We start from the raw sequence: 23,710 nt of genomic DNA on the forward strand, positions 1-23,710 counted from the left end.
TGGGAGGCCGAGACGGGCGGATCACGAGGTCAGGAGATCGAGACCATCCTGGCTAACACGGTGAAACCCCGTCTCTACTAAAAAATACAAAAAAAAAAAAAAAAACTAGCCAGGCGAGGTGGCGGCGCCTGTAGTCCCAGCTACTGGGGAGGCTGAGGCAGGAGAATGGCGTAAACCCGGGAGGCGGAGCTTGCAGTGAGCTGAGAGCTGGCCACTGCACTCCAGCCTGGGCGACAGAGCGAGACTCCCTCTCAAAAAAAAAAAAAAAGAAAAAAAAAAGAAATAAAAAAAAGGAAACCAATCCAGGCCACAGATGGGAGGTACCATATCCTTGCTTTAAACACCAGAAGGAAAATATATATTATTAGGTGGCTTCCTAAGGCCTTTTCTGGATCTTCGGAGTCTAGCTTGTAAAGTTATGCCCTTTAATTTGAGTTAAGTTCAGTGATTGAATCAGCCTGCTAGAATAATAAAAACTTCACATGCAGGAGTGGCTTAAGAGTATACATTTAACTTTCATACAGCTTAGGCTCTTTTTTTCACACACTATATACTTACATTCCTGTGATGCCTTTCCTATAGGGAATTCACACTTTTACTGATCAGCAGGCATACAAATACTGTAATGTGCCAGTTGATAGTTTAGTTTCCAAAATATCACCATTTATATCTTTCTAACTATGCTTACATCGTCGTTTAAAAACTTTGGCATACTACTCAGTATAAGATATAAAAGGCAAATAAGAAAAAGTGTTACCAGATGCTTGTAATAATTTAAACAAAGGCTGAAATCATTTGGAGGGTTAAAAAAGACAACTTTTGGGCTGAATTCAATAAAAAAGACAACTTTTGGGCTGCATTCAATACTTAAATGAATATTCAATTACATTAAAGGAACATGTATATATTACTCAGAACGTAATTCTAGAAATGTATGGTTAAAGATTGCATCTAACGATGCAGAGTATAGTAATGGAGGAGAAAATGCGCATATCCTAAAATTATAAATGGATAAGCAATATAAAATATGTCAATGATATGAATACAGAAAATATTTCTCAAGATCTAAAGAGTTATGGTCACAACCCAGACCTTTATTAAAAGAACATAGCTGGTTTTCAACTCTTATAACAAAGTTTAAAGTATGTTGATAAAAATCTAAGCAAACTGAGCCTCAAAATGTTTCATTTAATTTGGAGCCAAATCATCAACATATAATGTCTTCTTATACACATCATTTCAAATACAGAACAGAATAAAAAAAAGAAGCAAGAAATTATATAAAATAATAGAAAAATAATTTTATTTTATTTATTTTAACTTAATCTATATAAAGCAAAGATTCTCCCCAGCTCTTAACTCACAATGTCCACAGCACCTAGAAAAATACCTGATATACAGGAAAAATATTGGAAAACATTCATATTGTAGAAATTTTCTTAGAAGCCCAAACAAGGATTAATAATCAAGAGATGATAACCAAACATTTCTATCACAATTAGTCTTTATAATTTAATGTGTAAGTCTATGCTTATGTATCGTCACCTTTAAAACACAATTCCAAATTACATCAAGTAAGGAATTGCCTACATATAGTCTCAAATCACTTGACAAGAACTCATGTATTCCTAGACATATAAGAAGGAAAGTAAGGTATAGGGGCAAAACTGATTTCCAGTTCTGTGGTTAATCATAACCTTTACCAAAACACTTCTCTCTAGGCCTGTTTTCTCATTTGCAAAAAGCGATTCTCGGTTCTGAAATATCAATAGAATGGTGGTGGGGAAGGGAATGCAGTAGCAGAAAAATGAAGAAAGGTCAAGACTTCTTTGGTTACCTCATCCTGACTTTCAAATCACCCCATCCTTGTCCTAAACTCAGAGTCACTGATATGGTTTGCTGCATGGCATGCCCAGCGAATTGTAATAATTCTCACCCTGAATTGTAATAATCCCCATGTGTCAAGGGCAGGGCCAGGTGGAGATAATAATGGGGGTGGTTTCCCCCATACTATGCTAGTGGTAGTAAGTCTCAGGAGATCTGATGGTTTTATAAATGGGAGTTCCCCTGCACAAGCTGTTGCCTTCCCCCCATGTAAGACGTGCCTTTGCTTTTCCTTTGCCTTCTGCCATGATTGTGAGGCCTCCCCAGCCATGTGGAACTGTGAGTCCATTAAACCTCTTTCATTTATAAATTACCCAGTCTCAGGTATGTCTTTATTAGCAGCATGAGAACAGACTAATACAGTCACTCCCTCCTCAGCATTCAAGGCTCTCAGCTGAGACCTCTGCCTCACCGTTAGTTCATCATCAGTCTTATTCCCCCCCATTAGACAGTGAATCTAGTCTCTCAATTATTGTGTAGTTGGCAGTTGATCGGGTCTCAGAAGCACAGAACTAATGCAGAGGGGCCTGAGAGGAGTAGAAGGACCCATTCTTGAGGTTAAAGTTCTGGTTGGGGTGGGCAGGAAGTGGACGGGGGAAACAAAGCAACCCTTTGAAATGGAGTAGGGATCAATGTAATATGGGTTAATTTTCTTTTTTTTTTTTCCCCTCCTTCCTTCCTCCCTCTTCTTTTCTTTTCTTTTTTCTTTTCTTCCCTTTCTTTTGAGACAGGGTCTTGCTCTCCATCGCTTAGGCTGGAGTGCAGTGGGATGATTGTCGCTCCCTGTAGTCTCAATCTTCTGAGCTCAAGAGATCTTCCCATCTCAGCCTCCTGAGTAGCTGGGACCACAGGTGCCTGCCACCATGCCCGGCTAATTTTCCAATTTTTGTAGAGACAGGGGTATCCCTGTGTTGCCCAGGCTAGTCTTGAACTCCTGAGATTTCGAGCGACATCGTCCAGCTGAGATGATGACAGGCGTCATACCAGCTGGACTATAATATGGGTTAATCTTAATAGCAGTTAAATGTTTAACACATTCTGTGCCAAGGACTGTGCACTGTGTTTCTCACAACACCCTATGATAATAGTACCCTAGGAGGTGGGTATTATTATCATTCTCCTTTAAAGATGTGAAAATTGAAACTTAGAGAAACTTACCCCACACTAACAAAGGGGCAGAGGCTGACTTGGAACTCAGGCCACATGGAATGACCTTCCCTCACCTGTAGAGGGCAGAGATCCTGCTGGGAGCCCAGGAAGCAGGCAGGGCCAGGAGAAAAGGTAATACTCCCGCTCCAGACGCTATGGGGCAGGGGCTGCTGGCATCTTGGTCTCCAGCCATGCGCCGGCCTTAAATAGGGAGGGGTTCCTTTAAGGGAAAGGGTCTTTTCCCCACGCGACAAAAAGTAACTCCCAACTGGAAGGGGGTTCTCTCCGAGTGGCACGCAGGCTGGGCTTAGGGCCAAGCGGATCGATGAGGACCGGGCCAACCGGCTGAGGGAGCATCAGGACCCCCTGTGGGGATCGGAGGAGGAGGATTCTGACAGGAGAGAGGCGGCAGCCCTGGGGAACCAGGATTCCTGGTCGTGGGTGGACCCAGTGGAAAAGGACGTGCGAAGCCTGTAGAGAATGGAGGAGGCCGGCCAACAGGGCCGGTGGGCGGCGGGTCCCGAGGAGAGACCGGAGGCCGCGGGTCCTGAGGAGGGACGGGAAGCGGCGGGTCCCAACGAGAGACCGGAGGCGACGGGTCCCGAGGAGGGACGGGAGGCTGCGGGTCCGGAGGAGGTGCGGGAGGCGGCAGAGCAGGGACCTGGGGACGGCTTGAGCGGAGAGGAGGTGGCTGGCGTGGAGCCAGCCAGGCCGGGGGGCGGGGAGATGGCGGTCTCCGAGGGTGGGGCGCCGGCTGGTCTTGCAGTCTGTAGGCGGGGAAAGAAGCGTGGAAACAACAGGGACGGAGCGCAGGGGAAAGGAAAGCTGCCAGAGGGCGGGAGTGGAAAGGACCCTGGCGAGCGCCGGGAGGAGTGGCGGCTGCGAGATCGGCTGCCGGGCAGGCACAGGGACAGGTGTCTGGAGAAGTACTGGGAGAGCGCCCAAGAGCGCTACCGGGTGAGGGTGGGGAAGCGCGGGGCCAAGCACACGAAGCAGGTTGTCGGGGACCGGGTCGAGTGGAAGTACCCGCTGGAGAAGAAGGCCGGCTGGCTGAGGCGCCCGGAGACTGTCGAGTCCGAGGAGGAGGAGGAGGAGAAAAAGGAGGAGGAGAAGAAGGAGGCCTGCAGAAGGAAGAGCAGTCCCTTAGAAATCCAGCAGCAGCGACTCCGGGTTCCCACAGTCAGATTCAGCACCTGGTCCAGATCTCCACGCCCGTCTCAGCTGCACGTCTCCTGCTGCCTCTCGGGCACCGGTGTCATTAACGAGCTGGCGAAGATGGGCGACCCGAATCTCCTCGAAGTGTTGACTGAGGAAGGTAGGACCGCGCCAAGAGGCGTCAAGGGTGTGCTTCCTGCACACCGCCACCCGCGGCGCGGGGGCCCGGGATACGTTGGCCGCCCTGCGGCCTGAGTCCTAGGGAGGTTCGCAGCATGGCGTGCCCAGCGCGAAACCGGGACTGCAGGGCAGAGTCCCCCGCCTGGGGTGAGTGGGGTTGGTTTCGGCGCCCCACAGATTTCTCTGCTGCTCCTGCGCGCCAGGGACCTGCGACCCGTGACCCCTGTGGTTCCAGAACACCCTCCTTGCTCCCCTGCAGGCCTGGGAACCGCCGAGTAATTCAGGGCTGCTAGGTTAGCGCTGCGGTGCTTGGGCCTCCGAATTCAGCCACTGGAAACCAAGGCTTTCCCAAAGAAAGTAGCAGTATAGAGTGCAAGACAGCTATCCCACGTGTAAGGAGCTGGTCCTCGAGTCTTATTACCTCACTCTCGCTGCCCGTTACTGATCGTGCTTTGAGATGCTTGTTAATTGTAGGAGTAGCAGATCCTAAAATCTGTCAGTTTGAGATACTGAGAGCAATAGGCACTTGGAAAAGCTGCTGCTGTTGCTGCTGCTGTTGGTTTTAAACAGCTTTCATTAAGCTCTTTGGTTCCGCTGAGAAATATTTACCCATTGTTTGCCAAAGCCTTTACACCACCTGTATTCCGTGGACCTATTTTAATACACGTATTTTCCCTAAAATGCATATACTATTTTGCTGCTGTCTCCAGGACCCCAGTTTCTTCAATGATACTTTATTTTCGTGTCTTGTTTAGTGTTGGATTTAAACATGGAAACATTTTTCCAAAGTGACAAAAGATCTGATCATAACTATTCAGTCTTCAAAGGCACCGGGAAATACCGTGTGTTACTGCATCCTCCTCGTTCCCTTTTTAAAGCAGCTTTTTTGAGATATAATCTATATACTGTAAAATTCACCTATTTGACGTGTAAAGTTGGATTTTTTAGTGTATTTACAGAGTTTTGTAAGTATCATCATTATCTAATTTTAGAATACTTTCATCACCCCAAATAGAAACCTCTTAGGCAGTCACTTCCCATCCTCCCCACTTCCTACAGTAATCTCTTTATTGCCTCTATAGATTTGCCTATTCAAGACGCTTCACATAAACAGAATTATACGACATTTGGTCTGTTGTAACTGGCTTCTTTCTTAGATTAATGTTTTTGAAGTTAATCCATACTGCAGCTTTTATCAGTGCATCATTCTTATTAATTGCCCAATACTATTCCGTTGTAGAGATATAGCATACCTATCCATTCATCAATTGGTAGGATTTGTGTTATTTCCACTTTTTTGTTTCTATGAAAAATGCTGCTATGAACATTGATGTATAAGTTTTCATATGAACATATGTTTTTATTTTCCTTGGGTATATATCTGGGAGTGGAATTGCTGGATTCTGTGGTAGCTTTATATTGAACATTTTAAGAAACTACCAAACTGTTTTCCAGGCAACTGCATGTTACCTTCCCATCAATCATGTATAAGGGTTCCAATTTCTGTACATCCTCACTAACACTTGTTATTGTCTTTTTTATTATAGCCATCCTAGTGGTTGTAGAGTGGTATCTCAATGTGATTTTGATTGTATTTCCTTAGTGACTAATGTAGCAAGTATTTTCATTTACTTATTAGTTATTCATGTTTTTGGAGAAATGTCTATTCAGATCATTTGCCTGTTTACAAATATTGAGTTGTCTTTTTCATTATTGAGTTGCAAAAATTCTTTATGTGTTCTGAATACAAGTCCCTTATTAGATATATGATTTACAAATATTTCCTCCCATTCAGAGTGTTATCATTCTATGTTCTTGATGGTGTCAATTGAAGCATACCCCCCTTATTTTTTATTTTATTTTATTTTCTGAGACAGGGTCTGGCTCTGTTGCCCAGGCTGCAATGCAGGGGCATCATCTCTGCTTACTGAAACCTCTCACTCCCAGGTTCAAGCGATCCTGCCACCTCAGCCTCTGGAGTATCTTGGACTGTAGGTGCTGTACCACGACCTCCCCAGCTAATTATTATTATTTTTTTTATGAAGATGCAGTTTCACCCTGTTGCCCAAGTTGGTCTTGAACTCTGCAGCTCAGCTGATCCACCTGACTTGGCCTCTTAAATGGCTGGGTTTACAGATGTGAGCCACAATGCCCAGTCACACTCCCCCATTTTTAAAAAAAAGGCCTTTGTAATCTATTTATGCTTGCATGTGATCCAAATTGTGCCTCTGATTAGGGTGGAGGTGAGAGAAAAAGATATTGATGAGGAATACCCTATATTTGATGGCTGGGACTAATTACTGCATTCTGCCCAAATTCCTGTATCTAGGTATATTCAAAGATCCAGAATCCAAGCAGCAGAGAAGTGTGGCATTGATGAGAGCAGGGCCTAAGGAGCAACATAGTTCAGGCCACTCATATGACTCGTATATTTTTAGATGTTTCTTAGCATGTCGGTTCTTTTGCTGGTTTAGTTTTATTGCCCATTATTGAGACTTGTGTTCTTATTAGGTGTCTTAGACCACTTTTTTTTTTTTTTTTTTTTTTATTGCTACAACAGAGTACCACAGCTTGGGTAATTTATAAAGAAAATATATGGCTCTTGGTTCTGGAGTCTGGAGAGTCCAAGAGCATGGTACTGGCATCTGACATCTTTGTGCTGCCTCTTAATATGTTGGAAGGTCAAGGGAGCACATTAGACCAAGAGATAAATGTGTCCAAACTTATCCTTTCATTAGGAACCCAATTCTGATATAACTAACCCACTCCCGTGAGAATGGCATGAATTCATTCAGGAGGATGGAGCTCTCATGACGTAATCACCTCTTCAAGGTTCTACCTCCTAATACCATTACAATGACAGTTAAATTCCACTCTGAATTTTGGAGGGATATTTAAACCATAGCACTAGGGTGTATGAAAAGTGCATTGTTATGAGAGTTTTTTTTTTTTAATACATATTCCAGTGGATTTTTAGAACTTTACTTCCAGATGTATTTTCTCTTTGAGTTAAATGACACTGTTGGCTGGGTGTGTTGGCTCACGCCTGTAATCCCAGCACTTTGGGAGGCCAAGGCGGGTGGATTGTGAGGTCAAGAGATCAAGACCATCCTGGCCAACATAGTGAAACCCCATCTCTACTAAAAATACAAAAATTAGCTGAGTGTGGTGCCATGCACCTGTAGTCCCAGCTACTCGGGAGGCTGAAGCAGAAGAATCCCTTGAACCTGGGAGGCGGGGGTTGCAGTGAGCCAAGATTGCGCCACTGCACTCTAGCCTGGCGACAGAGTGAGACTCCATCTCAAATAAATAAATAAATAAATAAATAAATAAATAAATAAAATAAATAAAAAATAAAACAGATGACACTGTTATGAAAACAAAAGTGTTGGCTGAAGAAGGCTGAAAAATTCAAGTTCCAGAGCATCAAGTTTTAGTAGCTACTTTCATTTATATGTTTTAAAATGTAAGCAGACTTTTTAGACTAAATTTACCCATGTAGGTAAGCCTTGATTTCATATGTGCTTTCTAAATCACCTTTAAATACTGAATATGAGAGTTAATTTATAAAATTGATTATAAGAGAGACAATGTAACATTTTTCCTTTTAGATGTAATAGATAGTTCTAAGATTTATTACATCTTCTCTACTTTTTTCACAATTAAACACATAAGGAATCAGTGATCTCCAGCTGTCTAATTTCCTACTATCTTCTAATTTTAAAAATGAAATTCTAAAGGCAGAAGGTAATAGAGCACTTAATTAGTTACATAAACGAACATTGCCAGTAAAATGTCATTGCTGGAATTTAACTTTTTTTTTCTTTTTTCTTTTTTTTTTTTTTTTTTGAGGTCTTTCTCTGTTGTCCGGGCTGGAGTGCAGTGGTGTAATTATAGCTCACCATAGCCTCAAGAAATGTTCATTCTTTAGCTGATTTCTGATACAATTAGTATTGGAAAAGACAGTTTGAGAGTTTAGCATTGGAAAAGGTAGATTAAAAGTTGAATGTTAGGTTGTTTGCATCTTTACAGCTCTGTTAAGCATTGTGTTCAACTAAGCCACCTGTCTTTAGTAATGTTAATATTTGATTAGAAATATTTTATACTGCTAGTAAGAGTGTAAACTGAGAAGACCAGTTGGTAAATACAAGTGCTATTTTTGGGCTGTGGATTTGCTGGAGTGTGTATTCTTAGTAATGTGCTTTCAGTGAAAACTCAAGACTCAGTCTTCAGGCTGGCTTTACTTTTGGCACATATTTGATGATTCTCCACAGTGATTGGTACCAAATCTGTCATATCCCTGGCATCTAGCCTGCAGGGAGAGTATACTATCCATTCATTTTAGAGGAAGTTGGAGGAATAGAAAGAAACTGACAGAGTTGTTGGCTTCAAATCCCGCCTCTTCAGTCAGGCCTCTGTTTTGACAGAGGTTTGGTGGTTATGCATAGTTACAGCATCTTTATACTCCATGAGGGAGTGTGAAAGTGTCTGAGTCTATGGTCTGTGTAAATATCTAATTGCGAGGGTGCATGCGTGTGAGAGAGCTAGCGAGCACTAAGTGTGCAGGGGTGAGAGGGAGCATGGTGTGTGTGGAAATAAATCTGTCCTCTTGAATGTCCTGGTATTTCACCAAAGGATGCAGTTGACAAAATGTGTCCCAGTTGGTTCTCCGGAGCTGACAGTCTTGTGGAGGGATGTGTAATTGAGCTAGGTGTCCAGAGAGGGCTGCATTCAAGGTGGTATGGGAGCCGGTGGGAGCCCAACCCAGGGGACAGTTGAGGTTTCAGGCAAGGCCTGAAAGGAAGAGGTCTAGGTTTATATAATGTGAAAAATAAGCAAGAGTTAGAAAGGGAAGAAAACACGTGCTAGTTCTAGAGAAAGAAAACTGCAATTTTAAAGGTTACAGTGTGAAGGGAGAGCTAGTAACAATAGGAGGTGATCTGGAGGATTCATATTGTCCCTTTTCCACATTCTCAAATAAATTCATTACATCAAATTGTAATAGCAGCTTGTAAATATTTTTTCACCTACTTGTTTTATGTTAAATGGAGCAAAAATAATTAGGAAAAAGAGGGGCGAGTGTTTGCAGTTTTTCAACTTTCTTTTTGTAAAAATAGAATTGTAAAGCTCTTTAAACCCAGCTTAAGGTTTGCAGTTGCTTGATTGTTCTGTGATTGGAACTATATTTTGTTTGATGTTTTGTTCTTTGGCATAATAGTGACTGTTTTTGTCCTTAAAAAAAAAAAAAAAACCTCTCTAAGTCAATGTCAACTATCATATCTTGAGAGACAAGGCTTGTATTTCTTAGAATCCTATTCTTCATCAATTCATTATAAAGCCATGCTAAATTGGTCTCCTTTTCATTCACAGATCTAATGAGAGATGATCAGGATCAGGATCAACTGAGTTTTGAGCTATATATTTAGGCAGTAATCATGGGTAAAACCCATTGATGGTAATACTGTATGATGTTTAATATTTTTCAGAGCATTTCTCTTTAGATTTGTATCTTTTACATGAGAAAGCCTGCACTCAGAAAGTTAAGTGGTATAGGTATAGTTGGTTAGTTTTCATGTTTTGCTTAGAGTAAAACATTTTAAGAGCAGATTCTGCCACACAAAGGTCTGAATACGAAAGGAGTTATTTCAATTTTATTCTGACATTCTGAAACTTAGCCCAAGGAATTTACAGCAGTTTTGAAGTTTAATGGTAGAATAGAATAATAACAACAATATCAATAAGAATAACATCCATTTACCTCCTATATGCCAAGTACATGCATTATCTATTTAGTGCGTACACAAACATTATGAGATAGACATACCACTTATGACAGTTGAGAGCTTTGAATTTATGTCATACTCTTGCAATGGAGACTAGGAAATGTTTTGCTTGCTTGAGTACATTACTACACTACATAATTAGGTTCTATTAGCAAAGAAGGAGGAGGAGGAGGAAAGATATTTGTCAGTAGCCTGCAGCGTCTGCTCTATTAGTCACCCACCATTAACAGTCTCTCCTATTTTCTTAAATGGCATCTTCTGAAATTTCTCATGCCTAGGAGTCTTCTATTTCATTTTAATGTATTTTTATGAAAATAGGTATATTTTCTAAAACAAAATAAATTTAGTGATAAGAGTGCAGTGTTCTACTTTAAAAAAAATCTCTTTAATCTCTGGCCTGATAAAATATAGGTATTCTCATATCTGCATTTACATTCACTCTGTTGTGATGTGTTGTGTTTTGGTTGAAGTGTATGAAGAAAATCTGACCTCTTACAGATCTATAGTTGAAAAGGGAGGATAATTTTAAAGAGTTTTTGAGTAATTATGGATATTCTTCTCTGATTTGCCCGCATATTCAATGTATAATAGGTTCTTTAAAGTTAGATATAATGTAGAATTTGAAACCACTGAAATGAACTTTTATTTCACTGCTGCATTAAAATCTGTTGGTCTGTCCTTCACTTTGAATGTATCTTTTTCTCATGCATAGTTTTGTAACATCATGTATTGCTTATTTGGAAAACAGTTATCTATTGAGTTATACAGATCTTCCAAATGTTGACATATTTCACTTTAAAATACCAAAACGTGATGCTAACATCATCACTGATTTCATCAGAAATGCCTTGGGAATCTGTTAAGCTCACAGTGACGGACACAAGTTTATAAAAATTATTTCATTTGCAACTCGAATTTTATCATTGGCAGTAAATACTCTCAGGTGTTTTCCATGAAATGATGGATTCATGTCATTAATGTTTGAGGTAATATCTGACAAATAGTCAGGTCTGTATGACCCTATATGTTTTCCTATCATACTTGCAACTAAAATGATCTTTTGTGAAAAATTTAGCTGCTTTATCTTGCAATGTAAAGTACTTTTTCATGAGGCAACCATGGTACTTTGGAATGCAGCAGCAGCGCTTAATGCATTCTTCCTGTTTCTTTATAGATTATTAAAATTTGTGTGTTCAGGATCAAGATTTTATAAACTTCATAAGCTTTACTGTTTATCAAGGACATTTTTAAGTTAAACTACATTTTTGTTTCTTTTTATACTGAGAGTGCATAATGGTGGAGAATATAATGACTACTAGTATAGTATGGTGCCATGGAGTTGATTCATATGATGGCACCAGCAGTTTTATCCCATTGTTTTTGCATCATCAGTGCAAATGTCGACAGAATTGAAAAGACAAATATGGTTTTAATATTATTATAAAACTTTAAATAAAAAATAAAATATGTAAATGTGACACATACTACAAGTAAAATAAATTATATCTTGACAGGGATTGGCAGACAGTACTTTAAAATTGCTGATATAGGATTTGAATTATCACTTAGAGGGAGAAGTTGTGTCGATGTGTTATGTATGTGTGTGAGTACTGTTGTCTCTCAGTATCCACAGGCATTGGTTTCAGGATACCCCACTGGTACCAAAATCCAAGGATGTTCAAGTCCCTTATATGAAATGGCATAGTATTTGCATATAACCTATGCACATTCTTGTGCATGCTTTAATTCATTGCTAGATTACTTATAATATGTAATACAAAGGAAATGTCATGTAAATATTTGTTATACCTCTTTGCACAGTGCCTAGTGCATGGCAAGTTATCATTATATTTTCGCTTTTCATTTGCAGCCACAGTGGTAGAAAAACTTGGCTCCCTTGTCGGCTTGCTCATTCAATTTTTTGATGAATGTTTATCAGCCATCTTTCATTTGCCGATCAGTATGCTAAAAGAACAAAATTAGAAATTGTGCTCACTTTTCAGAAACTTATCTTCTTTTGGGGATAAAAAGATATTAATAAAAAAGCACACATATTCATGTAAAATTGAAACCCTGACAAGTGCCATCGAGTAGAGATATATCGATGCTTTGAACTAGCCAGATAGATGAGAGAAGGCTTCCCTGGGGAGAAAGTGACTTTCAAGCTGATATCTGACAGATGTGAAGAATTACCCAGGGCAAGGTCGGGAGTGAGAGAGTGTGTTATTCCCTTTTGTGCTGTTATAACAGAATACTACAGACTGGGTAATTTATAAACAATGGAAGTTTATTTGGTCCATGTTCTGGAAGCTGGGAAGTCCAAGATTGGGGAACACATCTGGTGAGCCCCTTCTTGCTGTGTCATAACATGGTGGAAGGCATCACTTGGTGAGAGAGCATGCATACATGAGATGGCCTAACTTTCTTTCATAACAAATCCATTTTTGTAGTTACACATCTATTCCTGTGATAACAGCACTAATTCATTTATGAGGGCAGAACACTCATGACCTAATCACCTCTTCAAGTTCCTACCTCCCAACATGGTTGCATTGCAGATTGTTTCCAACACACAAACTTTGGGGGACACATTCAATCCATAGCAGAGAGCATTCCTTACAGAGGAGTAATTGTGTGTTAAGGCCCCACAAAGAGGTAGAATGAAACTGAAAGAAGATATAAGGATCTGAAAGGAGACTAGTGGGCCAGACTTAAGAGCGCAAAAGGGTGAGGCTGGAGACATAGGTTGGTTTTAGTTAATTTTAAAGAATTTTACTGTTTGCCAAAGGCAGAAAACTTATATCAAGAATGACCCCATCTTATACCAGCAAAGCTATGAACCATACATCTGCTTTTTAAAATAAAATAAAATTATAAATAAAATAAAGCTTTCTTGCAAGTCAGTGTTTATTTTCACATCCAAGCCTTGTTTTAACCAATGTACAAATCAAAAATCAAAATATTCCTCTGCAGAAAACTTTGAACCTTATTCCCTAGCCGACCTATAATAGTTGAATTTCTGTCAAGTATAAATTAATGTATATAATGGGCTTAATTATTTAAGAGAATAGCTGAGTGATTTGTGTGATCTATGAAAAGGAATTGGACTATTATACTTGGGTTGTGAATAAGCTATACAAATAGTAGATTTTTAAAATATTTTTTTGGATTTCTACAATTGCTTTATTTTATTATTTTTTACTTAAAAGAACAAGCATTTATTTCTCACAGCTCTTGATGCTGTGGAGTCTAAGATCATGGTACTGAACTCAGTGTCTGGTAAGGGCTTGTTTCCTAGCTCATTAATGACATCTTCTTACTGTGTCTTCACGTGATGGAAGAGGGAAGGCAGCTCTCTGGAATGTCTTTAATAAGGACTCTAATACCATTCACAAGAGCTCTGCACCATGAGCACATTCAGACTATAGCACCTGAAATACTTGGTGTTTTTTGGCTTTGTAGACACATCATTCTGATTTCTGCTTTTATCTTCACACTGCCTTCCTCTGAGCCTCTGTTCCCTCTTCTTTTCTTAGGAGGACATCCACTATTGGATTTAGGGCCCACCTTAAATCCAGTATAACTTCATCTCTAGGTCCTTAACTAATTACATCTGTAAAGACTACATTTCCAAATTAGGTTTCAGTCTGAGGTTTGAGATGGACATGAATTTGGGTGTAGGAGAGACATTAATCAACCCCTACAATGGTTCAATATCAAGCTTCCATATAATAAAGTGTCTTGTTCTGGGCTCTGTTCAGTTTCATTCACCAGTTTTTCTATCCTGTTTCTAAAATTGTAGTCACTAACTTGTACTTAAAGTGCTAGCATTTTATGCGGTTCCCATTGTGATATTTTCTCCTATATATGTGTGTGTGTGTGTGTGTGTGTGTGTGTGTGTGTGTGTGTGTGTGTGTATGAAGTTTTTGACTTAGATATATCTTAGGGTTTTTTCAAGTTGGAACCACTAGAAAATAAGAATTTCAGTTCTATCTTTAACTTTTTTAGTGTCATAAACTTATCTGAACATGTATTTTAGTGCAAATGACTAAATGCATAACCATTATGGGGATATCTGTATGTCCAGAAAGTACTTTGGCCTATTTAGAAACTGATAGTGTTCTAAATGCAACCTGTCTGGTTTGACATCAGGAAAACAAGCTGAGAGAATATTAAATCTCACATGGTGAGAATTAAGAGATATCAATGGACACCTTACTGGGTATTTTGCTCTTAGTGGTTTTGTGGTTATAGATTAATAACTGCATTGATCAGAGTTAAGTTTATTTCTCAGTAATTGAGATTACATTTTACACATCAGTATTATATGCTTTTGCTTTTATAGGCAGTTTTAGGTAAGACTTCTTTTGGAGTCTGTTTTAAACAATTTAGCTCCTGAATAACCTTGCATCTTTTCTTCTAGTATGTTTTCTTTGAATTTTTTAATTCATTCAATTCGTATTTTTTCCTTACACAGACTTCTGAACATATTCTGATCAGTTGGCTAATTTAACATGTTTTTCTCTTTCTTATTTAATTTAGGGGAACACGCCGATAAACATATAGACTACTCTTTCCAAATGAGTGAGGTAAGTTAAATATATATGTATTAGCTTCCTTATAAGTCAGAATAAAAAATCAAGATAAGGTTAAGTCTTTGTACTTACCTACTTATAATACCTTCTAGTTTGTCCTCTAATTTATTCATTTTTTAGTAGCTGAAGCAAGTTCCATGTTCAATGCAGATTTAATATTGGATCTTTTCTAAATGTTATAAGGGAACAAATAGATGTTTGATTTGTTTTGAGACTCCCTGTGAAATAAACTCAGATATGCTGATCATTGATATGCAAGATACTAGTATTTGGCTAAAATTTTGCTATAATGTAATGTTAGTGTAGTCAGTGATAGCTTATTATTTTACAGTTATTAGTATGATTGGTGCTTATCTATGACTATACTGGGGTTCAACATGAACTGCATAAACACATTAAATAGAACAATAAATAAATTAAATACAACTTGTAAAAATACAGAATTCTTTTAACCAAAGACCTTCTTATATAAATTTTAAGAAAGATACAAACAATTTATATTGCTTCTATATTGAATATAAGCATGTTAAAGGCATTTCAATGAAATTATTTTTCTGATGGCTCTAGGTGATACAGAATCCCATGTGTAGCTCTCACAAAGGTAGACGTCCTTGAATGGTTTCAGGATGTCCAGCCAGATATAAACAGGATTTAAAAAAATTTCCAGGAATGACTGAAATTTCTACTTGGAAAACACATCCTTCTAGAATAGGTTGGTTATTTGATAGTTGGCTGGATAAGCTCATTAACATTCCTAGAAGTTACAGGGTTCCTTTAAAAGTTCAGTGACCCACTAGTCAGAATGGCTATTGCTAAAAAATCAAGAAATAACAGATGCTGGTGAGGCTATGGAGAGGAAAGAATGCTTATACACTGTTGGTGGGAGTGTACATTAGTTCAGGCATTGTTGAAGACAGTGTGGCAATTCCTCAAAGATGTAAAAATAGAAATATCATTCGACCCAGCAATCCCATTATGGGTCATATGTCCAAAGGAATGCAAATCATTCTTTTATAAAGACACATGCATGTATATGTTCATTGCAGCACTATTCACTGTAGCAAAGACATGGAATCAACCTCAATGCCCATCAGTGATAGATTGGATAAAGAAAATGTGATACATATATATCATAAAATACTACGGAGCCATAAAAAATGACAAGATCATGTCCTTGGCAGAAATATGGATGAAGTTGGAGGCCCATTATGGTTAGCAAACTAATACAGGAACAGAAAACCAAATACCCCATGTTCTCACTTTTAAGTTGGAGATAAATTATCAGAACGCACAGATACATAGAGGGAAACATCGCACACTGGGGCCTTTTGGAGGATGGAGGGTGGAAGGAAGGAGAAGATCAGGAAAAATAACTAGTGGATATTAGGCTTGATACTTCGATGATGAAATAATCTGTACAACAATCCCACATTACATAAGTTTATGTGTGCAATAAACCTACACTTGTATCTCTGAACTTAAAAGTTAACAAAGAAAAGTTCAGTGACCTAAATGCTGAGAGAAAAAGCATATGAGAACCAGAGGGAACTATGAAGATCATATAGGACAGTGATTTTATGGTGTAGTTTGCAGACCAATATACAAATAAGAATGAGAGTTATATGAAGAATTTCTAAAAACTGTAGACTCTTGGACCCAAGCTGAGACTGCTAAATCGGTATCTTTGGGAATAAACTGAGGGGTTGTGATTACAAAAAAGCATTCCAGGTGATTCCTCTTGCCACTAAAGACTGAAAACCACTGTCATAAAGCAGTGTCTCCACAACTGAAGTGACATAATATGGCACAGAGTACATATTTACTGAGTAAGTGAGTGAGTCAAGAAAATTATTTGGAAATAAAGAATATGAAACGTTAAAATTTTCATGTCTTTGGAGTGGACTGAAGAAAGATTCGTTTCATAAGATTGATCCAGTTTAAGTGATAACAAATATGTTGTCATTTTCAGTTTGCTCATATTAGCATAATAATAATTTGCTCCTCACAGATCTGTATAAGTATTGTTCAAATTAACTTCAATTACAGTTCATGTTTTTCGCTTCTGTGCATCTTTCACATTTATATACGTTCCAGGAATAAGCTTCTAGAACACAGAAAGAATTCCATCAGGACGTTTGTATGCTGATTTGTATCCATTTGTACATTTCAAGAACAATGGTTAGTGCATTCTTGGCTTCAAGCTCAGGTTTTCACTTGAAACAATTTTGCTCAAATTTTTAAGGCTTTATGTTTAGCTTGCCAAATTTAGAAATGTATTTAATTAAATTTAAATTATAATACTGCAAAAATATAACTTCTAGATTTGTTTTGTTTGCTTATTTGCTTTTAATTTTGCTTTTATAGGAAAGCAAGTAACAGGAATGGATTCAATCCTAGGAGAATAGCACTGTCATACCAAATTCCTATTAGACTCAACTTATAGTTAGGTTTAGCAATTTTTTTTTCAATATAAAGTATTTTGGAGTAAAACCAACATCTCTCTGAAACAAAGACAAAAATTGGCTGTTAATGTTTAGAATTATCAAATGGATATAGTATTGAATTAATCATTTCAAAAGTGAATACAGCTCTTCCTTCCAGAAAGATGGAGTAGAAAAAGTTTTCCCTATTCATTTTGCTACCTATGGTTAAAACTCTTGGAAACTCTGTATAAAACAAACATAAGAAGGCTTTGAAAGTTAAAGATAAGAAGGCAGAGCAGCTAGCAACCTCAAGAGTCAAAGTTTGCTCTTTGCTTGACATATTGCAGAACAGGTGAGGGAGAAGCCAGCAGTCCAGAAATGCTAAGTGACACAAACAAATAAAACCTCAAAAAATGTCTACTATCTCTAGCCAATGGAACAGGAAAAGAGTCAACTAGAAATAGAGTAAACTTTTAGTCAATAACTGCTCTATTACAGCCAAACACCCCAGAAAAATACTGTGGCCCTACACCAACCTTTATACTATAGCTCAAGTGGGGAGACTAGATTGTCACCCCCACCTGTTGGTAACAAAGTGCCATAACTCCCTGTTTTGTGTCAGAAGAGGCTGGCTGGGGAACCAGGACTTTCATTTCCACTGGGGGATAACACATCCCTTCCCCCTACACCCCTGCATGGTGTTAATGGAGTCCATGGGGGGAGCCTGAACTTCTACTATCACAAGTGGTACTAAGATGCCACAACCCTTCTCTGATGGGGTGGTGACAGAGGTGGCCTGATGGAGAGTCAGGAATTTCACCACCACCTGGAGGTAAAGAAGCCACTTCCACCCCACACTCTACCATGGTGTGGAGATCATAGAGGTCACTTGGGAGCAGTAATGAGGTACCCTTGCCTTTCTCAGCAAGATTGGGATCAGTGAAGGTCTAGTGATAAGCTTGAACTTCCACCCCCACCCAGCAACAATGAGAATCCTTTCATCAATACTCATTTCATCAATACTCAATACACAGAGGCAGAGTGAGGAATCTGAACTTCTACCTCCACTGTGTAGTGAGGCATCACCCTGCTTAACTCAACAGAGTGGTGTCAGAGAAGCCTTGCTAAAACAGAAGATTTAAATAATATCCAGAGTCTCATCATACCTAAAAGTTCACATTTCTGGAGAAAACTACTCATAATACTAAGAACTAGAAAAATCTCTATATGAATAGGAAAAGACAGTAAATAGGGCCAATGATGAGGTGACAGCAAAAAACAGAAGTTACAAAGAAGAACAAGATGGATATTTTTAGAATTGAATAATAGAATAACTTAAAAAAAAAATCTCAGCTAAATGGAGCCGCTAGAGGTAGAATCATTGAATTTGAAGATAAAAAAGTAGAAATTACCCAATCCAAACTTCATAGAGAAATAGATTGAGAAAAAAAAAAAATGAACGGAGTCTCAGGGACCTGTGGGACTGTAACAAAAGATCCCACATTTGTCTCATTGGAGTGCTAAGAGAGGAGGAAGAGAGGGAGCTAAAAAACAAACAAACAAAAAACAACAAAAAACAGGATAACATTTATTTGTCAAAAGATATAAACTTACAGATTCAAAAAGCTGAAGGAACCGTAATCAGGATAAACTCAAAGAAATTCAGAAATTCACATGAATCAAACTAAAACTAGTTTTGAATACTAGACAATGAACCAATCTTGAAGGTAGTGAGAGAGGCACATCACTTTAACTATAGGGGAAACATAATTAAAATGATAGCAAATTTTTTGTCATAAACTAGACAGGCTAAAGAAGTTGTACAAAATTTTTCCAGTGCCCCCCAAAAATATCAATCCAGAATTCTACAGCTGTATTAGTCTGTTTTAATACTGCTGTAAAGATGCTACCTAAGACTGGGTAATTTATCAAGGAAAGGGGTTTAATTAACTCATGGTTCCTCATGGCTGGGGAGGCCTTAGGAAACACATAATAATGGCAGAAAGCAAAGGGGAAGGAGGCACCTTCTTCACCAGGCAGCAGGAGAGAGAGACAGTGTGCACAGGAAACTGGCACTGCCTGCATGATCGAATCACCTCCCACCAGATTCCTCCCTCAACACATGGGATTACAATTTGAGATAAGATTTGGGTTGGGACACAGAGCCAAATCATATCATTCTGCCCGTGGTCCCTCTCAGATCTCATGTTCTTTTCACATTTCAAAACCCATTGTGCCTTCCCAACAGTTCCCTAACATCTTAACTCATTCCAACATTAACCCAAAGTCCAAGTCCAAACTCTCATCTGAGACTAAGCAGGTCCCTTCTGCCTATGAGCCTGCAAAAGCAAAAGCAAGTTAGTTACTTCCAAGATACAATGAGGGTACAGGCATTGGGTAAATGTTCCCATTCAAAATGGGAGAAATTGGCCAAAACAAAGGGGCCACAGACCTTTTTCAAGTTCAAAACCAGGTAGGGCAGTCATTAAATCTTAAAGCTCCAAAATCTCCTTTGACTTTGTCTCATATCCAGGGGATACTGTTGCAAGGGGTGGGTTCCCACAGACCTATGCAGCTCTGCTCCTATGGCTCTGCAGGGACAACCCCTGTGGCTCTTTTCATAGGCTGGCCTTGAGTATCTGTGGCATTTCCAGACACATGATGCAAGCTGTGGGTAGATCTACCTTTCTGGGATCTGGAGGTTGGTGGTCCTCTTCACACAGCACCATTAGACCGTGCCCCATTGCGGATACTGTGTAAGGGCTCCAACCCCACATTTCCCCTCTGCATTGTCCTAGTAGAGGTTCTCCATGAGGACTGTGCTCCTGCAGCAGGTTTCTGCTGGGACATCCAGATGTTTTTATAAATCCTCTGAAATTTAGGCAGAGGCTCCCAGAGCTTAACTCTTGTCTTCTGCACACCTGCAGGGCCAGCACCACATGAAAGCTGCCAGGGCTTGGGGCTTGCACCCCCTGATGCAATGGCCTGAGTCGTACGTTCACCTTTTTTAGCCATGGCTGGAGCTGGAGTGGCTGGGATGTAGGGCACCCAGTTTTCTAAACTGTTTTATAGTCGAATTAAAAAATTTAATTGTCTGTTGTGGTTATCTATATATACAGATAAATATTTAATACAAGTGTATTATAAACAAAGAAGTTTTGGGTCTGTAAAGGTAATTAAGGGTTTTCTATTTCAGTTGACTAGTAAAATGTGTACACATCTAGACTGTGATAAATTTATATATATAATGTAATATCAAGAGCAACCATTTAAAAAACTATACAATGAAATGTACTCAAATAAAATTATAAAAAATGTTCCAGTAACCCACAGAAATTCCTGAAAAATAAAACAGAAACATAGACATAGGGAATAAATCAAAAACAAAAAAGATAAAATGACACAATTAATTCCTAATACATCAGGAATGTCATGAAATGTAAATGGTCGAAGCATACCAATTAAAAGACAGATTTGCAAAGTGGAGTAAAAACATGGTAATAAATGCATCAAAAAAACTACATTATCACAATAAATGTATACAAACATTAATTATAATAAAGGAGTGCTACATTAATATATGTAAAGAATACTTTAGAGAAAATAAAATTACCAGGACATAGTGGGACATTAATTATGATAAAAGGGTCTATCCAACAAGAACCTATAGCAGTACTAAAGGAGCATGCACAAAATAACAGCATCATAATATGTTAATCAAAAACTAATAAAAAAGAAAGAAGTATTACACAAAATCTGTAATTATAACTAATTATAACTGGATACCTCAGTATCCCTATAGATGGAACAACTAAATAGAAAACCAGCAAGGACATGGATAAACTCAACATCATCAACCAATAGGATATCACTTATATTTATAGACTGCTCCACCTAACAACAGTAGAATATTTCAAGTGACGAAAGAATATATACTGTATTAATTTGTTTCCACACTGCTATAAAGAACTACCTGAAACTGGTTAATTTATGAATAAAAGAAGTTTAATTGACTCACAGTTCCACAGGCCTAACAGGGAGCATGATTGGAAGGCCTCAGGAAACACGATTATGGCAGATGGCGAAGGGGAAGCAACCATGTCTTTATCATGACAGAGAAGGAGAGAGAGAGAGCAAGGGGGGAAGTGCCACACTTTTAAACCATCAGATCTCATGAGGACTCACTCACTATCATGAGAAAAGCATAGGGGACACCATCCCCATGATCCAATTACCTCCTACCAGGTCCCTCTCCTGACACATGGGTATTACAATTCTAGATGAGATTAGGGTTGGGACACATAATCAAACCATATTATATACTAAGATAGACTATATCCTGGGCCATAAAATAAACCTCAACAAATCTGAAAGAATTGAAATCATACAGACTGTGTTTTCTGATCACAATAGAATAAAGTTAGAAATGTAACAGGAGCATGTACAACTTCTAAATAATCTAAAGGGTCAAAGAGGTTCTCAAGGAGAGGGGTGGGGGACAAATAAAATTGAACTAAATAAAAGGGAAATTGGAACATATCATCATTTGAGAGATGTAGCCAAAGCAGTAATGAGAAGGAAATTTGTAGCAGTAAATGTTTATATTAGTAAGGAGGATAAGTCTCAAATATGTAATAAGCTTCCAACTTAAGAAAATAGAGGCCGGGAGCGGTGGCTTATGCCTGTAATCCCTACACTTTGGGAGGCCAAGGCGGGTGGATCACCTGAGGTCAGGAGTTCAAGACCAGCCTGGTCAACGTGTTAAAACCCTGTCTCTACTAAAAATATAACAAATTAACCAGGCATGGTGGCAGATGCCTGTAATCAAAGCTAGTCCAGAGGCTGAGGCAGGAGAATCGCTTGAAACCAGGAGGCAGAGGTTGCAGTGAGCTGAGATCACGCCATTGCACTCCAGCCTGGGCAACAAGAGTGAAACTCTGTCTCTAAATAAATAAATAAATAAGAAATTAGAGCAAAACAAGCCCAAAGCAAGTAGAATAAGGAAATAATAATAAAAGCAATTGAAAACTAGAAAGTATTAGAGACAATAATTGAAACCAAAAGCTGTTTCTTTGGAAAGATACATAAAATTGGCAAACCTCTAGCCAGACTGGCAGAAAGGGGGTTGGACTGGGACATATATAACCAATATCAGGAATAAAACAGGACATATCAATATGGACTCTATAGATACCAAAAAGATAATAAAGGAATACTACTAACAACTCTACACACATAAATTTGACAACTAAGATGAAATGGACCAATTCCTCAAGAAGCACAAACTACTTACTATAATCCACTCAACATTAAAACAATAATTTGAATAGCCCTGTAGCTACTAAGTAAACTGAATGTGTAATTTTTAGATTATCCTAAAAGGTATCTCCAGGCTTAAATGGTCTCATTGGAGAATTCTACCAAATGTTTAAAGAAGAATTAACATTAATTTTATGCAATATCTTCCAGAAAATAGAAGAAAAACCGATGCTTCTCAATTCATGTTAGAGCCCTACTTTACTTTGGTACCAAAAGAGACAGACAGTTAAAAAACAAAACAAAACAAAACAAAAAAACAAAACTATAAATTGTATCTCTCAGGTATGTAGAAACAAAAATCCTTAGTAAAATATTAGCAAATAAAATTCAGTAATATAAAAATAATTATGCAACATGGCCAGGTGGGGTTTACTGGATTGATGTAAGGCTCCATTCATTTGTGTGTGTGTGTGTGGAAAGGGACAGAGGTTTGCTCTGTCACCCAGGCTGGAGTGGAGTGGTGCGATCTTGGCTCACTGCAACCTCCACCTCCCAGGTTTAAGCGATTCTCCCTCCTCTCCCAAGAAGCTGAAACTACAGGTTCCACCACACCTGGCTAATATTTATAATTTTAGTAGAGATGGGGTTTCACCACATTAATCAGGCTGGTCTCGAACTCCTGACCTCAAGTGATCCACCTGCCTTGGCCTCCCTAAGTGCTGAGATTACAGGCGTGAGCTACTGCGCCTGATCTCCATCCATTTTTTTGAAAAACAATTGACCTAATTCACCAAATGCTAAAGAATAAAAATCATGTGATTTTTATTAGAAAAAGATATTGTCAAAATTTAACTTCCGTTTATTAAAAACAAATACAAGCTCTCAGAAAACCAATAATAGAGAGGAACTACTTTAACCTGATAAGGAGCATCCATACAACACTTACACTAACAGTATACTTAATAGTAAAAGACTGAATACTTTCTTCCTAAGATCAGGAACAAGGCAAAATGTCCTCACTTACCCTTCTCATTAAATATAGTACTGACAGTTATTGCAATAAGACAAGAAAATAAAAGGAAAGGTATGCGGATCAGAAAGGGGCACATAAAAATCTCCCCATTTCCAGGTGACATGACAAAATACATAGAAAATCCCAAGGAATCTACAAAATTAAAGACAAAAACAAAATTTCCTACAACTGAGTTTAAGAAGGTTGTAAAAAATGAGAAAATTGTATAGAAATTAGTTATATTTCTATATACTAGTAAGAAGAATGTGG

General features: G+C 38.7%; 1 protein-coding gene across 2 annotated transcripts in view; it reads left to right on the forward strand.

The window, feature by feature from the left end:
* The first annotated feature begins 3,855 nt into the window (after positions 1-3,855).
* Positions 3,856-23,710, forward strand: part of ANO5 (anoctamin 5) — a 104,479-nt gene continuing 84,624 nt past the window's right edge. For both annotated transcript variants that reach the window (XM_030917150.1, XM_030917151.1), the window contains exons 1-2: positions 3,856-4,348; positions 14,694-14,740. In XM_030917150.1, coding sequence (XP_030773010.1) covers positions 4,309-4,348; positions 14,694-14,740 — 87 coding nt within the window. In that variant the 5' untranslated portion in view covers positions 3,856-4,308. The remainder of the gene's footprint in view (positions 4,349-14,693; positions 14,741-23,710) is intronic.

Source organism: Rhinopithecus roxellana, chromosome 15, assembly GCF_007565055.1.
Source record: "Rhinopithecus roxellana isolate Shanxi Qingling chromosome 15, ASM756505v1, whole genome shotgun sequence".
Lineage (NCBI taxonomy): Eukaryota > Metazoa > Chordata > Mammalia > Primates > Cercopithecidae > Rhinopithecus > Rhinopithecus roxellana.